General features: G+C 45.1%; 1 protein-coding gene across 2 annotated transcripts in view; it reads right to left on the reverse strand.

Moving 5' to 3' along the window:
- Positions 1-1,446: 1,446 nt before the first annotated feature.
- The window catches only part of efnb1 (ephrin-B1), a 78,579-nt gene continuing 64,148 nt past the window's right edge, over positions 1,447-15,877 (reverse strand). For both annotated transcript variants that reach the window (XM_062486339.1, XM_062486338.1), the window contains exons 3-5: positions 10,234-10,326; positions 7,042-7,170; positions 1,447-4,686 (exon numbers count right to left, since the gene is read on the reverse strand). In XM_062486339.1, the coding sequence (XP_062342323.1) occupies positions 4,310-4,686; positions 7,042-7,170; positions 10,234-10,326 (599 nt within the window). In that variant the 3' untranslated portion in view covers positions 1,447-4,309. The remainder of the gene's footprint in view (positions 4,687-7,041; positions 7,171-10,233; positions 10,327-15,877) is intronic.

The following is a 15,877-nucleotide window of genomic DNA, read 5'->3' on the forward strand; positions in this document are numbered from 1 at the left end:
CTGACACTAATGCAGAAGATTGAAAAATAAAATAATATTTGTGTATGTGTGTGTGTGAAAGGTGCCTATGACTTTCGCAGACACTACAGAAGGAGTCCAGGGGGTTCTGTGTTTGCAGAGTCTTGAATGCATGAGACAGAAAACTGAACCCAACCAATTAAAAGTAATTTTGAGTCCGGGAAGGTTCGATTAACTTGTGGGAGGCTCAGGGTCACTGAGATCAGAGTGGTCAGCAGGACCGGTCGTTATGAAAGTGGGCTTTCATTAGAGAGAGATCAGAACACACATGCGCAGGTTCTGACCCCCTGCCATGAGAGCAGGATCACTGGATGTATGGTTGTAGGTGCAGCTCTCCTGGGGATGAGCTCCACGGTGCAGTGGAGGATGAAATAGCAGTACCAGGTAACCGCTTTTTCTCAGCCCTCACCCACACACCTGGGGGGCGCACGGTGACTAAAATAAGATGAATGTTCCTCTGTGGAGCCGTGTCAAGAACAGTGCTGCTTCAGGGAAGATCCTGAGGTACTTTGTGGTGGCGAGCATCTCAGATTGTCATCATGTAACACAGCATGAAATTTCACATACTTCTTATAAGACTCGTGTTTACAATGTTAAACAATTGCACGTCTTTATATATACATATATAAAAGAGGAATTGTAAGTTGGGTCTACTCAAATAAGAAACAAAACAAGACAAATTCCATAGGAAAAAAGTTTATTTATCAATATGCAATATCAGGATTTCAAAACTTGGCTCATGGAATTTCCATTCCATTGTAACTGGTTATGTTGAACCCAGCTTCAAGCTGCGAGTGAAAGAAAGGAGAGATATATGAATATGGAGCAGACACACCTATAAATTGCTTACATGTACATTGAAAATAACACTGCCATGATGAAAAACAACGATCAATAACGCTGAGACCAGGAACATTGAGAAACCAGTGACACAGTTGAGCCACTACTTTGCTGTGCTGTATATGTAAAACAAACCACTATATTAAAAATGCTTTTTTTTTTCTTTTTTTTTTTTTTTCAACACCTATATTTCATGTTACTTAATCACACATTTCCTCACAGTAAATCGCCAGGGCAACACTGTAATATCTCTTACACTTTGAACAACCAGTACACACAGCATAGGCGAGGGGAACCCTGTATAAGATAGCAGAGTGTCTGGAGGTTATGGGGATTTCTCATTAGATCGAGGCAGGGATAATATTGGGATAATCTGGCGAGGTCATGAGAGTCTCCTGTCCTCCTCCAGGCCTGATGGAGGAGTGAGGTTTCATTTATTTCCCCAAAGTTGCAAGATCAGCAGAGGCCTTAAAGTGTGGCGTTCCTCCCCCTCCTCCTCGCCCCCTCCTCTCCCCCCTCCTCCTCCTCCTCTTCCCCCCCCCTCTTCCTCCTCCTCCCCCCCTCTCCCTCCCCCCCCCTCCTCCCCCACCCTCTCCTCCAGTAGAGAGTAAGGAGTCTGCTGTGTTCGACCACACATCAGCCTGTCACAACACATGACGCCGCTCTGATGTCAGTGATTCACATGGAGCCCGGCGAAAAAGGCAATTAGTTCTAGTTTAGTTTTAGGAAAACTGTGTACCTTCGCCTTGATTAAAACATACATGTGGGACGTCGGGTATAGGAGTTGACCCCTTTGACTCTTTTTATGCACAGTGTTTCCATGGAACTCAGTGGTGACTAGGTCACATGGAAAATGAATTGAATGTCTAGATTCTCCAAGTTTTAGACTGAAGGACCAAAGGGAACAATATCTGAGGGATTTTTTAAATTTATTTTTTACCAACTGCCACTTCGATACCGGCGTTATGAGATTTGTGTAATAACTTTTTTCTCTATTTAAAAAAAAACTAGATTTATACAAAACGTCTTTTAAAAAGACATCTATTTACAAAATTTTGCACTAAAAAACTAATCATAAGTTCGTAAAATGGGTCTCTTAACATAACCTTTAAATTTAACATTTTCACATATTTACATAACTTCAGGCCATAGAACTACCATAAAATAAGAAATCAAACAAATGATAAACAAGCCATTGAAGTGTAATTACTTTAAACCTTTAGGATGAACTTCAGTCTGACATATGGAGATGGAGGGGTGTGGTTGTTTTCAGTTCTGCATGTGAGAACTGTGTCTACACGGTGAAGGCAACTGGATCTGTTTATCTAATCACTGTTGAATGTTTCAAAGTAAACGAAAAAACAAACAATTTGCTTTAACCTTGAAAGTACACAAATATGTCAACAGTCAAATCCATCATATTTGTAGAGAATCCATCATATTTGTAGTTTGTGAAACTATGCCAAAGCAGAAGCAGACCATATTCTGCTGATACTGCTAAGAGTTTTAATAATTTAAATAATCCCAAACATATGCCAGGGTAACCTACAGTAAATAAGTGAAATCGAAAAATCTGCTAAATCAACAAAAATCAACACACTTGACTCAACAATGGGAGACCATTCAGTATACTGAGATAAACTTTTAAAGAATAAACATCTGTGATGAGTGATATTGAAAACATTTGGTACTAAATCACCTGATCCGGAGATAGAAAGGGAAGGATGTCCATCTCTAACAACAGTGACAGCCCTACTTCTTCTTCACATCCGTTTTCCTGACAGCATCGAAGGTCTTTCTACACAACTCTTCTTATTACTTTAGATTCCTTATCGTTTTTCTTAAGATTATGTACACAGAAAAGTAGCACTGAAATCCTTTTGAGACGGACATTAAATTAACTACGCAACAGTATAAGTGTAGTTAAAGTAAATATCTGTAACAAGTCTGTGCAGTTATTTTTCAGTGCTATGTGAAAAAGTTTGGTTTTCATCACCTGACACCTGGCTGAGGAGAACGGGGGCAGCAGATGAATGCCGAACACTCTTTCCATTATCATCCATTCTCCTCAGACTGGATCTTTATGGAGATGCATAACACACATGGTGAACATTACTTTCTCACACTTTTCATTCAGAGCACATGGAAGATCCTCAGTAGGCACTGTGAATTCAGGACGATACTGTGGTGAACACTTGCACACCTCCCTACCCAGACGTCTCACTGTCTCTGGAAGAAGTTCCCGTCAGTAAAACGTTGTACCGAACGGTTGGGCACACATCTTTCCCTCAAAAAACATCCGATTCTTTGGGGAGTAAAAAAAAACTCAAGCAGGGAGTGAGAGGTTCTGCCCTTCTGATAGCATCTTAATTGCTTCCACACTTTTTTCAGGTTCATACAAATTTGATCTTGTTTTTCTTTTCCACCGAAGGGAAAACTGCGGGCCTGATTTACGAGGAAGGAGTGTTACGACGAAAAATCCCCAAGGTGATTCAGACACAGAAGTGACCTGTCATTTGAAACATAACCTATATGTTTTCTTTAAATTGATTTCACTCATGATGACCTCTCACCGGCGTTCCGATTGAGCTATTTACCTTTCATTAACTCTTATCCAGGGTGAGGCACATTGCTGACTCACAGTTGCATACCTGACTTAGCCTGTTCAGACAAGCTGGGGGGGGGGGGGGGGGGGGGAGAATGAAAGACATGTATTTAACAAAACTATTTGATCTAGGTTGACATATGTGTGTTCACTTTATTAACAGAACAGGCTCTTTATGAACCATCAAAACCCCTACAGATGGCAAAATCAATCATTAAAGGACACGTAAAAATATTAATATTTACCATATTATAGTATGTATTAACTAGATATTCAGTAGAAAAGAAATACAATGTTGAAGGAGCAGATTGGGGTGAACGGGGATCTGAAAAAAACAAACAAAAATAAAACAATAGTGCAGGTAGAACACATTGTTATGAAAGGGAAGGATATGCTACAGAACCACACTGTGCCTTTTCATGTCTCTGAGCAGCGGACGCTTCCATCGTTAGAAGAAGCGACAGCTGTTCTTCCAGGTCCTTTTCATCCAAACCCTGTTTGCCACTCGTCCTGCCAGAGCAGAGGACGCTCTATCGGCTTGACCATCTTACAATCCTACACATAGAATAGCAAACTGGGGGGGAAGTGTGTAATTCTAGCAAGGAGCAGGAAGAGAAGATGACAGCCCCCCCCCCACCCTCCCCACCGAAACTTGCCTTTGGCCTATCGAGAAACATCAAAAATGTTTCAACTACTACGTCCATGACAACCTTTTCTCATTTCGGTTTTTAGTGTCACTGTTTGGAACATCTAAAGTGTCTCTCAACATCAGACGAACAAGGTAGTTAAAAGGTCGGCCATGATCTTCCCCTGCAAGTACGCGTCCTGCTGACAGCACTGCTGGCCTCAGACCTTGTAGTAGATGTTGGCCGGGCTCTGAGGGGGCATCTCCTGGACGATGTACACCGGGTGTCCATAGTCCCCGCTCACCTTCTCGTAGTGAGGGCAGTAGTTGTTTTCTGTAGTCCTTAAGGGGATGATAATGTCGCTGGGTTCCGAGCCGGCGTTCCCGGAGCACTTGGGGCTGGCGAGCGTGCTGAGCGACAGCGCCGTGTTCCTCTGCTGGGTGTGCTTCCTGTTCCTCTTCCTCAGCTTGATCAGCAGGACGATGAGGATGATGATGATGAGGAGGAAGATGACGCAGCCGGCTCCGATGGCTGCGAACAGCGCCGGCTTGGAGCTGAAGATCCCCTCCGCGGAGTTGTTCTCCTGGTTGATGGTGTCTGTGGGGGGAGGAGGGGGATCTGTTAGTGGAGGGGGGGTTGCTAGGCAGCCTCTAAAATGGAGGCCCTACTGCTGATCAGGCACAGAACTCTAATGTTGTCATGTTAGGAGGTTAAATCCTGCGAGTACGCAAACTGGCTCACTGTAAAGGAAAACAAAACATGCTTCTCCAGATATTACTGTGGGTCGAGCCAGAGGCGTCCTGACTCTGTGGCCTCAGCGAACATGTGGGGGTGTCAGTTTTCCACAGATGATAGCTTACCTCTTCATCCTGAGAAGGAGGGAAGGATTAAACTGTGTATGTTTAGCCATATGTTCAAACTCCACAAGGATGGGAGGGGGGGTGTAAGGAAGAGAAACTGTTTAAATGTATATTACCGGCACTGAGGGAAAAGAAAACACTAGTCTCTCATTAGAGACGGAGGACGAGGACTGAGTCCAATTAGAGTGGCATGCCTGTTTCCTGTGTGGTCCCCCACTATTTATAGTTCCCTACATCGCTGGTCGCTGTGCTCCCGGCCCAACACTTCACTGTCAAATCAGAGGCCAGGTTTTCACCCGGAAAGAGAGATGGACTCCAAAGTGTTCCTAAAGATCACTCAATCAACTGGATATATTCAAAGCTCATTTCCCCCACACATCTAGCAGTGTGAGTGAAGAAACAAAATTGTGGAAAAATACTGAACGTGTCGATGTCAATAAAGGTTTATTGGTCTCTGGTCTAGGTTTACCGTTTGTGCAAGGTGTGTCGAGACAAGAAAATACCTTTTTGTTTTCCACACGTTAATAAAATTAAGACCACCTGCTGTTTGATAAGCGAGGACACATTATCATACCATGGAACATTAGTATTGTTCCAGATCCTCTGAATGATTTTGAAACAGTGAAACTATTCATACCATAATATCTGCTCTAATGTTCAGCTTCGCACCAAACTGTAGAGCCATGCTAACACTTTTGAATGTCCTGAATAATTTATAGAAATCTATTCTGGCCATCTTTCCCCCCAGGTTAATCTGGATTCTGGTCATGAGTATATCTGTTATTTATAATGTGTTTTTCTCACTCTTGGCTTCCAAAGGGCTTAATGGGCCGGTAAAAAGATTTGCATACACATTTTATAAAACGGTATTACCTCCTACTGAGGATAAACACCATTTCATCTTTCTATCGATCCACTCATTGGCACAGGGAAAGCATTTCTGCTATATTGAGCGAATGCAGATTGCATCTATGCTCCTGTCAAAAGTAAAGCTGTAACACAACAAAAGGTCCTCGCCAAAGCATGAGGTAGCTAAAGCCTTTCCACTTCAGCAGGAGAATAAGCCCTCCCCGAAGTGTCCCGAAACGTTTCCATGCTGAAATATTTGTCAGCTGAAACGTATCATTTCAGTCCCGCTGGCTGTTTGGACCATAATTCCATGCATATTCTGTCTGCTGTCCTGATTGGCTTGCATATTCTGTCTGCTGTCCTGATTGGCTTGGAATCAGTTCTGTGTTTGGCCAGCGTTCAGCTGTAGGGTCGAGCAGACCAGCGAGATAAACCAAGCTCCAGTTCTTACAGTCCTCGTCACAACAGGTACACAAGAACGACAGGCTGTGATGGTGGAGACCTCCTTCCTTCTGTAATGGTGGAGACCTCTTTCCTTCTGGTGCAGTGTAAGGAGCAGGACAGCAACTCGAGAAAAAGCGTCGCACATCAAGAAAAAATGGCTTCGCATTGAAGGCATACCTCACACTGAGAGACTTGGCAGTTCTCCAGGATCGGAGAGAAGGGGATTTCTTTTTCAGTACATCTGATTTTTATTTTTGTCCTGAAGGAGATCTAGAACCGAAGGGTCCAAACATCTTTTTAAAACTATATAAACTCCGGCAGTCTCTGCCTTCTGAGAAAACATACTTCTCTGGTGACTGAAAACCTAGCTAAACAAACGCAAAAGAACACTGTGTATATTTAAAATGTGCTCAAAACCACACCGACGGCTTTAGCAGACTAGTTCATCTTATCTGCAAACAGATCTCAGCCAAACAGATATGGTTTTAATTTTTCATTACCGCACTTGAGTACCATGTCTACTCACATTACTATTCAACATGATAAAAAGTGGAACTTTCACAAACCAAAAAAGGAGCATTCTTGTGTGTGTGTGTATGGTTTGTGTGTATGATACGTGAGTGTGTGTGTGTTTGTGTACATACTAAATATACGTGTTTATAGGCGGCAGCTTGCCTCTGCGTGACCTTGTGATGTGGTAGGTTTCATTATTACTGATCTGTGGAGCACAGAGGCAGCAGCAGGTCGTGGGGGGCCCGGGGGCCGGGGGCCCCTCCAGACCAGCCGGGGGCATCCTCACCTTTATTACCAGGCTGCACGAACCCCCTGTCCCTCTTCTTGGGCGGGCTGGTGGGCGTATCCTTCACACCGCTGTCCTCTCGTCTCGGCTGCTCTGTGATCACCGGGTCTGGTAGAACCGTGTTAGGGTCTGCAATATCACACAAGTGAACATGGTTAGGAGTCCAGTGTGGATATCTGCAAATGCTCATGACCCCGAGTATCTTTTTCCACTAAAGCTTCCAAACGGAATAGGGGCAATAAAAATTAATTCCTGTCAACTTCACTTTTTTCTTCTTAGCTGTAATAATTCATTTCAATTAAAAACTGACAATGTGATTATTAAATCCAATAAGTATAATGTTTTAGCAACTATAACAGTCTTCGCTTTGCCAAATTAAGACCCAGTTTGAAAAAACATGTCCCTGCCAAGAGAGCTATTACTCATTTTCTCCTGTGCCATGTCTGAGATGGACGATAAGGAAACTATATTAAAGGTAATTACATTTAACTGGAAATCGATGGAAGCCTATCCAGTGTGTGTTTGACTTAAATTCACTTTGAAAAAAAGGGTGTTACTTATTCCCCCCTGTAAAAGATTGCATAACTTACTGGTGCTGGTACACAGTTTTAACTGTGAAATGCTTTTATTTCTAACATGGGCTTTTAATCTTGAGGATCTGTCTGATGTTTTCCACGCTGTGTGGATGTCGGCCTCAGCACAGCAGGGTGTGTCCTACCTCTAAAGAGGAGCATTCCCCCTGAGGGAGTAACATGACCGCTCAAATTCAAACTCTGCTGATTCAGAACTCTGGATATCTGTGTTTCACCATCCATTCGCACATTTGTTTTATTTTTTAATCTCTACTCTTGATGTGTGACCGTCTCTGGAGGAGAGGAGCCCTCACTCAACTGCTCCTCACAAGGTTTCTTCCACTTCTCTCTGAGTTTTCCTGGGAGTTTTGCCTTGTCTTTGAGGGTTTAGGTTGGTTTAGGTGCAGTTCTGTGGGCGTATCAGTGCCCACTTTGACACTGCTTGTAAAAAGGGGTATACAAATAAAAATTTGATTTGAAAGGCTGGTTTGATCATAGGGATGTGTTTACTGCTCAGCAAAGTGCCACAGCATTCACCACCTCACCACCAGAACCCTGAAGACTAGCCAGCATTCACCACCTCACCACCAGAACCCTGAAGACTAGCCAGCATTCACCACCTCACCACCAGAACCCTGAAGACGAGCCAGCATTCACTACCTCACCACCAGACTTTGTAGACTACCCAGCATTCACTACCTCACCACCAGACTTTGTAGACTACCCAGCATTCACCACCTCACCACCAGACTTTGTAGACTACCTAGCATTCACCACCTCACCATCAGACTTTGTAGACTACCCAGCATTCACTACCTCACCATCCCATTTCATGGACGAGTGGCTGATAATTGCATATTATCTGATGTTCACACACAGGTTGATATATGAGGTTGGCGGTTTGCAGTGGTGTCTGGCGGCTGTATCATCTGATCTACGTCGGCAGCTTTGAGAAATGCACGGCCGTGTCTGTGTTCCATCCCACCACCCCACCCAAGTACTGTCCAACAAAGCATGAAAAAGACCCCCTAAAATATATATTAAAAAAATGCAACTAAGTACAAAGCTCTGAAATCTGAAAGACGACTCTCCTTTGTCCAACAATCCCCCTCTCCTACTGTTCGCTTGTTAGGATGGAATTTGCTCCGGATGTTTCGACGTGAATGCAACGTTTCCTTGTTTCCTCAAGCAACATGTGGTTTCTCCGAGGATAAAGAACACCATGAGTCACTGCCGGGGAATATGCCCCGATCCTTTGGCAAACACAATGTACCCTGACCTCAGACACGGTCACATCATAGTCCTAAACCCTAAAGTAATAAACCGTTCCAACTGAATCTACTTGCACGTGACAGATACGGTAACAACCCAGATCATCTACACATCGTCTCCTGGTTCTCCACATAACGACACTCTGTGTCACAGAACTCTGCGCAAACTAATCTTGGGACAGACAAAAGGAATGTTAGGCCTGCTACGCTATGTATTAACTCAAGACAGCTATATAAATAATCCCCTAACAACGCTATCTCTGCTGTGAGAGTCTTATCGGCAGTCCTTTTTGTCATTTGTTTGTTTTGGATGTGTGGACCAGGACTAGGGAGGGATTGGGAGTGGCCCTGACACTCCTAGCATGAGGTCTGTGGGCCAAGCAAACGCCTTCTCACAGCCCCGGCGAGACGGTTAGTATATTAACCAGAGGTTAAGCAGAGGAGGAGAGACCATGATGAATGATGGTATCTACATGGAGATCAACAGATTTTTCCGCTGGTCTCATTAGTTCCAGCAGGATGATTGTGCATGCCATGTATGTCTCTATGCCTTCATCACATCGATTTCTGCTGGAATGCTTTTGCGTCTGCCTCGTAATCCACTGTCAGCGTGGTAATTTATTGAGACAAATGTATATACATGCTGCACAGTGTTATTTATAAAGCTATACAGGGCACGCCATGGCAGATTAGACAGATGACATGACTGAGAACGCCTTGGAACTCCTGACCTATTTATATCAGCACTGACATTCAGCTAAGGAGCACTTGGAGCTGCTAGTTAATTCGGCTAATACTGTCAACGCTTGTTTTGAGTTTGCGGCGGTGTGTGAGAGACAGGGTTTAAACGCGTTTCAGTGAGCGACTAGTTGTCAGTGATGCAGTTCCGTTCACCCCGAGTCACCCAGAAAAAGAGCTAAACTGTGAACGGTTCTGGAATGTTTAAGATCTTTCCACAGCCTCTTATACTGAGAACGCTGGTATGTGAGAGAAAGTGTCTCTCTCTGTATTTACAGAAACGCCTTCCTCCCTTTTCACTCTACCCAACAGTGGAGAACACAGTATTTTGTGATGTCTGAAGCCTTTACTTTACGAGAGATGAAGTCACTGGGAGACTTTCCACAGACTGAGCTCTGGAGTGGTGCGTCCACAGTAAAAACCCACGCCCGGGCGTCTGGCTTCGTGAACAATAGCTCATGAAACGTTTTTCTAGCGCTGCAGTCTTGACAGTACTCAAACAAAGCTTTCATTATCGCTCATCCATACACACATCCTGCCTGGCTCTTTTGTGATGCCATTTTACTGCTTTTCCTACATTCCAGCCAAGCTGTGTGCAGAAGCAGACTCACCCTGGCCCACTTTCATGACGATCTTCATGGATAGGGTGTCGCAGACGCCTCCTTCTCGGTTCTCCAGTCCCTCCAGGGTCCCGTTCGATGTCGCTGTGATGGGAGAGACAGGAAATGGAACGTTAATTATAATTACAACCCCTCAGAATTAATGTATGCTTTTGATTTGTTTGTTCATGGGTATAGAGAAAAAAAATCTATTTGACACACACACACGCGCACGCACGCACACACACACACACACACACACACACACACACACACACACACACACACACACACACACACACACACACACACACACACACACACACACACACACTGGAGAATTAAATAGAGGGCTTGGTTAACAGAGCTTCCTGCATAAAGTCTAAAACTGGGCAGCGCATCGCATGCACGGTTACAAGCAATCTTATCACAAGCACCAGGTAAGGGATTGTAATGTAAATGTTCTGGTTGATTCCTACAGCAGGTTTTAAGTCCATGGAAACAGCAGTTTGAGCTGTATCTTAGACACCAACAATGTATGAATACGAGGCTCTGTGTTTCTCACATCTGTATACAGAGAAGGAAATGGAGGAATAAAAAAAACTTTGAGAGGGCTCTCTGCTTACTAAGACAAGGCTGTGATAGTAATCTGATCCCACGGGAATATGGTGGCTTTCAAAACACTCCTGTAATCATACACGTGGAGAGGTAGCTGCACAGTCCAACATTTTTATGTGGTAATCACATTTCTAACCCACCTCTCACCCTCCCTCCCCAAAGCTTAAAGAGGTTTTTGTTCTTTCGTTTTTCTTTTTTTGCTGAAGAAACGTACCAAACATTTGGCAAGGCAAGTTATGCCAAAAGCAATTATGGCAAGCTGCAAATGCCAAGGGCTTAGCTTTCTCTTTGGGCATGCCTTGTAATTAGAGACTGGGTGGCACAGTGGCCTAAAGCCCTTATCGGAGGGGCTGTCCTTCCCATCAGCATCCACCGTGGGGGCCGGAGGAGGGTGAGGAGGGGAGAGGGAGAGGGAGGGTGAGGCCAGGCCAACAGGGTCTCTGTACCCCTGTGATGGCTCCCTCCTCCCTGCTTCCCAAGGACTCAAGTCACAGAAACAGGGGTGACCCGGAGAGAAAGGGCAGGAGTGTGAATGTGGATCAGGGTCTTGAAGAGGCTTTCAGCCCACAGGCGAGAGGGGCGTGTCCATGCTGGGGAGAGCCCGTGCCCCGCCCAGGCCCATCTGAGTCCTTTGAGAGCTGATCCCTGGGTGAGTCACCTCCGCTGCTTGCCCTGCTCCATCCTCCCCCTCACAACCTCCTGAAGGAACAGCACCTCCCTTCCAGATCCTCATTAAGAGTCATGAATGAGTTTCCATGTAGGAGAGTGTTTGACTAATAAGGTCCCTCTCCAGGAGAACCAAGGAGCTTCTCAGAGGAGCTCTGCCCAGCGTCAGGGGGCAGCTGAGAATAGGGCCATGGCTCCTATCCAGCATAGGTACCCCAGCACCCCAGAGGCCAGGAGGGGGGCATAATTACTCTCTTTATCCTCGTTTTGTTTTGCATTTGTCAAGGATGCCATTAGTAGACAAGACGCACACAAAAGTGGGTTCATGAATATCTTTAGGGATGAGTTTGTGATTATATAGCTGGTCCCATGGAGAAGAGAGTGAGAGACTGGGATGTTTGTCTGAAAGAGTCTACAATTAAAAGGAGAGCGAATTAAACACACAAAAAAAACAAGGCTTGAAAAGGCTTTACATTCAGTTTATTAATAATTCACAGGCATTCCTGTTTAAGACACTTGAATAGAACATTATTCATCAGGTAACAGGCTTGGAAAGCAGTGACACTATCGCACCGAGGGAGAGGAGAAAGAGTCAGGCTCTCCTCCTCTACCTGCTGACCTCAGCTGATTACATTACCTGCTAGTCTCCCTCATGTCTCACGTCCAATCACGTATTCAGCTACTCTATTTAGCCACTATCTCAAAGAGAGACTACAGCTTTGTCTGGGAGAAACTCAAGACAAACTGCTGTTGGATTTGAATAAAAGTGACAACCTGACCGTCAAGGGTTCAGATCAACTCCAGAAGGAAAACCCAAGATACACTTCATTAGTCTTCTCTGATTGCGTTAATTATGTAGCAGACTGTCCATGTTTTCTGGGAGTCGGGGGTTTGTATCAAAAGCTCTGAATTCCTCAGATAGAATCTGTTCAGATTATCGTAACACTTTATAACTCATTTTGGCAAGAGGGAGACTGTCATCAGACAGGGGCTTGTCTTGTTAGTTTAAAGCGCTTGACGAATGGAGAATGGATGTGAAGAAAAAACCCAGGACAACCCTGGAGCGATCAATAGCCACACTTAACCCAGGGAACAAATTGTGTTTTAGTTTTCTGTATGGATCCTTAACGCCCTCTCAGACGGAGGGCGGGCGGTGAGAAGGAGTGCTGCCCCCAATGATGTCACGACTATTAAGATGCCTTCGCCTGGGAGACGTGCCAGGCGCCAAGCGAGTCACCATGCACAACGTGGGCAAGCCCCCGTGCCCGCGAGGCAGACAGACAACTCTATCCAACCGAGACCTCCTAACATGGGCCACTCCTCACCCTATCGCAGGGTTTTATTGTGCTCTGGAAAAGGGTGCTGTATGACACACACTTTTATGATGAGATAAGGAAATTAATCTCTTTATGGGTCTGTGTAGCTGCCTGAGAGCCACTGGTCGTTACTGATGTGCACAGTAGAGATGCGTTTGTTTGGACTAGCAGCTCTCTGGGGAAGAGCTGAGGAGCCCCTGGCCGGCAGACTTAGTTGGCCTCAGCATACCAAGATCAACCTTTGAACTGTGAAAACATCCTTCAGCACAGGATATGAAACAGGGTGTGAGGACCAGGTCATCATCACTTCCATCTCACACACAGCTGCTGAAATGAACTTCTGTTTTCAGGGGAACTTGGGTTCATATTTCACAACGTAGAGGGGTTCACAGTGAGATATTAGCTTGGTTCCTTGTGAAGCAATAACACACAAGTATTTATCATCCGTATTCGAAAATCCCAGTCACTATACAAACCTTGAAACTGTGGGAAAACGATTTTCTTCAGAAGTAAATTACTTATTTGTAGTAAGTTAAGAAAAATGTATATCTGTTTCAGTGGACTCTGGAAATCTTTATTCCTGCCTTTTCACTACTTTTCCACAGGCCGTAAGATATTTTTTTTCCAAGACTAAATAAATAATTATATAAAAATGAAAACAGTATGCGGAGTATAGTTTACTTTCATTGAAGATGAATTTAACAAATCTGAAAAGGTAAACGCATACATCAAATGGGAGAAACGGGAATTCTTGTTAATATTCTGAAGTTGAAATAAAAATGACTGAAATCTACCCTGAGAAAAACACAACAATTATAAAAATCCCCTTGAGAAAGCTTGAGCCTTTCTGCTTGAATCATGGCATGGCTGTGTGGGGCTCTACCACCGGGAGGAGAACTGGCATTATCACATCATTAATTTGCCAAGACCAGGCCCTCTGTCCTGCCGTGTGTGGGTTGGGGGGAGGGGTCTGCCACGACCGTAAAACAAAACGTACGGATGCTTGTTGGTTTCTCCTTTAGCACCTCTAATTAACTCGAGCATGTTTACTCCTCTACCTTCCTCTCATCCCCTCAGGTGGACAGGAGTCCAGACACACACTGTCTAGCGAGTTATACCCGTGCAAACGCCTAGAGATAATCTTCTATTTTGCAATAAAGTATTTTGTTCACATTATTTTTTCTTTTATTGTGAGTACGGTTCTTAAGTTGTTTGTTTTCATGAGATTTTCTAAGACTGGCTTGTCCCCACAAGGATCCAATGAAATGCAGAGTGTTTTCTTCTCTACATAAACACAGTAACTGTCATTTGAAGTTGTTGCAATTTTCCTTTGTGTGAAGAAAACACAACGCTAACTGGAAGTATGTACTGTGAGGAAAACACCGGGCGTCTCTGGGTACATTTCTGAACATAAACAGAACACGTATACACAAACTGGCTAAATGAGGCGGAAACAGTCCTGAACTCAGACTCCGTCCTCAGCTTGGCTTCACAATCCAGAACTAGATTAAACACACACGGCTGATTTTCCTCATGTTTTCTTTAACATGTAAATAAGGAATGGAGACATAGGGTATAATGTACACGACCCAGTAGGGTTACATCTGTTCATTGAGCAATAACAGGCTGTACAGAGGAGATAATCATGTATGCATGAATCCACACATACATACAACATATTCATATAATCACACACACTGACATGTTTGCCAGAGGCTCGTACTTAACCAAATACAGCCCATGCAAAATGCATCGCAAAGACCAAGTCATGACAGTAGCATGATTCTCCTCACAGCTTAAATAGGAGCGGCATCTTTGCCCCAAATCCACAGTGACATGTCTGACAAATCCACGCCCCCTCTGACAGGCGAGCAGGTAATCTGCGTCAGCGCTGAGAGGACCCTCCCCTGCCTCTCTAAACCCAGAGACGAGCAGCAGGGTGAAGCCGTGGAGCAAACAGGCCAAAACAAACAGAGGAGCGTCTTTAAAAGGCCTCGATGAGCGATCGGCTCGATCGGCTTAAGGGATAAAATGGGTCGTTGTGAACTCAACTCCCAGATGAGCGCAGGGAGGAGTGGGGCAGACACCCTGACAGGACCCAGAGGGATTCACTCTGCTGAGATGAGGGTCCTACTCCTAACTGACCCTCACAGAATAACCACTCAGGGGACACGCAAAGCTTGGCTGCTCAACCTACATTTCACTTCCATCCAATGTAAAATAACAAACCATCAAAAACAAAGACGGTTGTTAATCATGCATGTCGTATTCACCAAAGTATTGCTATAGTGTACATTATACAATCAGATATCCTAATAAATAAAATAACAGTTAATCATCCAGTTCTTTTTAGACTGATGGTATCAGCTACTGTGGAGATTCTGGAGAGGGAAGTGATTTGTTTTCTGCTTCCTAATGGCGACATTCTGGTGTTGGGAGGGAAAGCCCAGTGGTTGCAGAGCGGGGCGGGGGAGCAGCCTCGACCACAGCCTGCCCCATCAGAGCGGGGCGGGGGAGCAGCCTCGACCACAGCCTGCCCCATCAGAGTGGGGCAGGGGGAGCAGCCTCGACCACAGCCTGCCCCATCAGATCAGCCACAGCTGACCAGCCTGCTGCCAAATTAAGCTGAGGGGCTGGAGCGGAGATTTCAGCGCTGCCACCAGATTACAGCACACTCAGGCTTGGCAATGATATTAAGGACGACCTTTAAATCCCCAGGACCAGCTGCACCCTGGGAGCCCGAGACCTGGAGGGGGAGGGGGGGGGCGTCGCTCCGCCAGCTCACATCACAATGAGACCACAGGCTCGCAACTCCACATCTCCACAAGCAGGGGGGGCTTTGACGGAAATGAGGGGAGACGTTTTTTAATTTCCCCCGCTGAACCTGTCAGCGGGCTTTGTGAAGGTTCCTGTGGGAGGAGACTAGGATGTGGGTGAGGAGGTAGGATGTGGGTGAGGAGGCTAGGAGGTGTGTGAGGAGGCTAGGAGGTGTGTGAGGAGGTAGGAGGTGTGTGAGGAGGCTAGGAGGTGTGTGAGGAGGTAGGAGGTGTGTGAGG

The sequence above is a fragment of the Osmerus eperlanus genome, chromosome 19, assembly GCF_963692335.1.
Source record: "Osmerus eperlanus chromosome 19, fOsmEpe2.1, whole genome shotgun sequence".
NCBI classification, from domain to species: Eukaryota; Metazoa; Chordata; class Actinopteri; order Osmeriformes; family Osmeridae; genus Osmerus; species Osmerus eperlanus.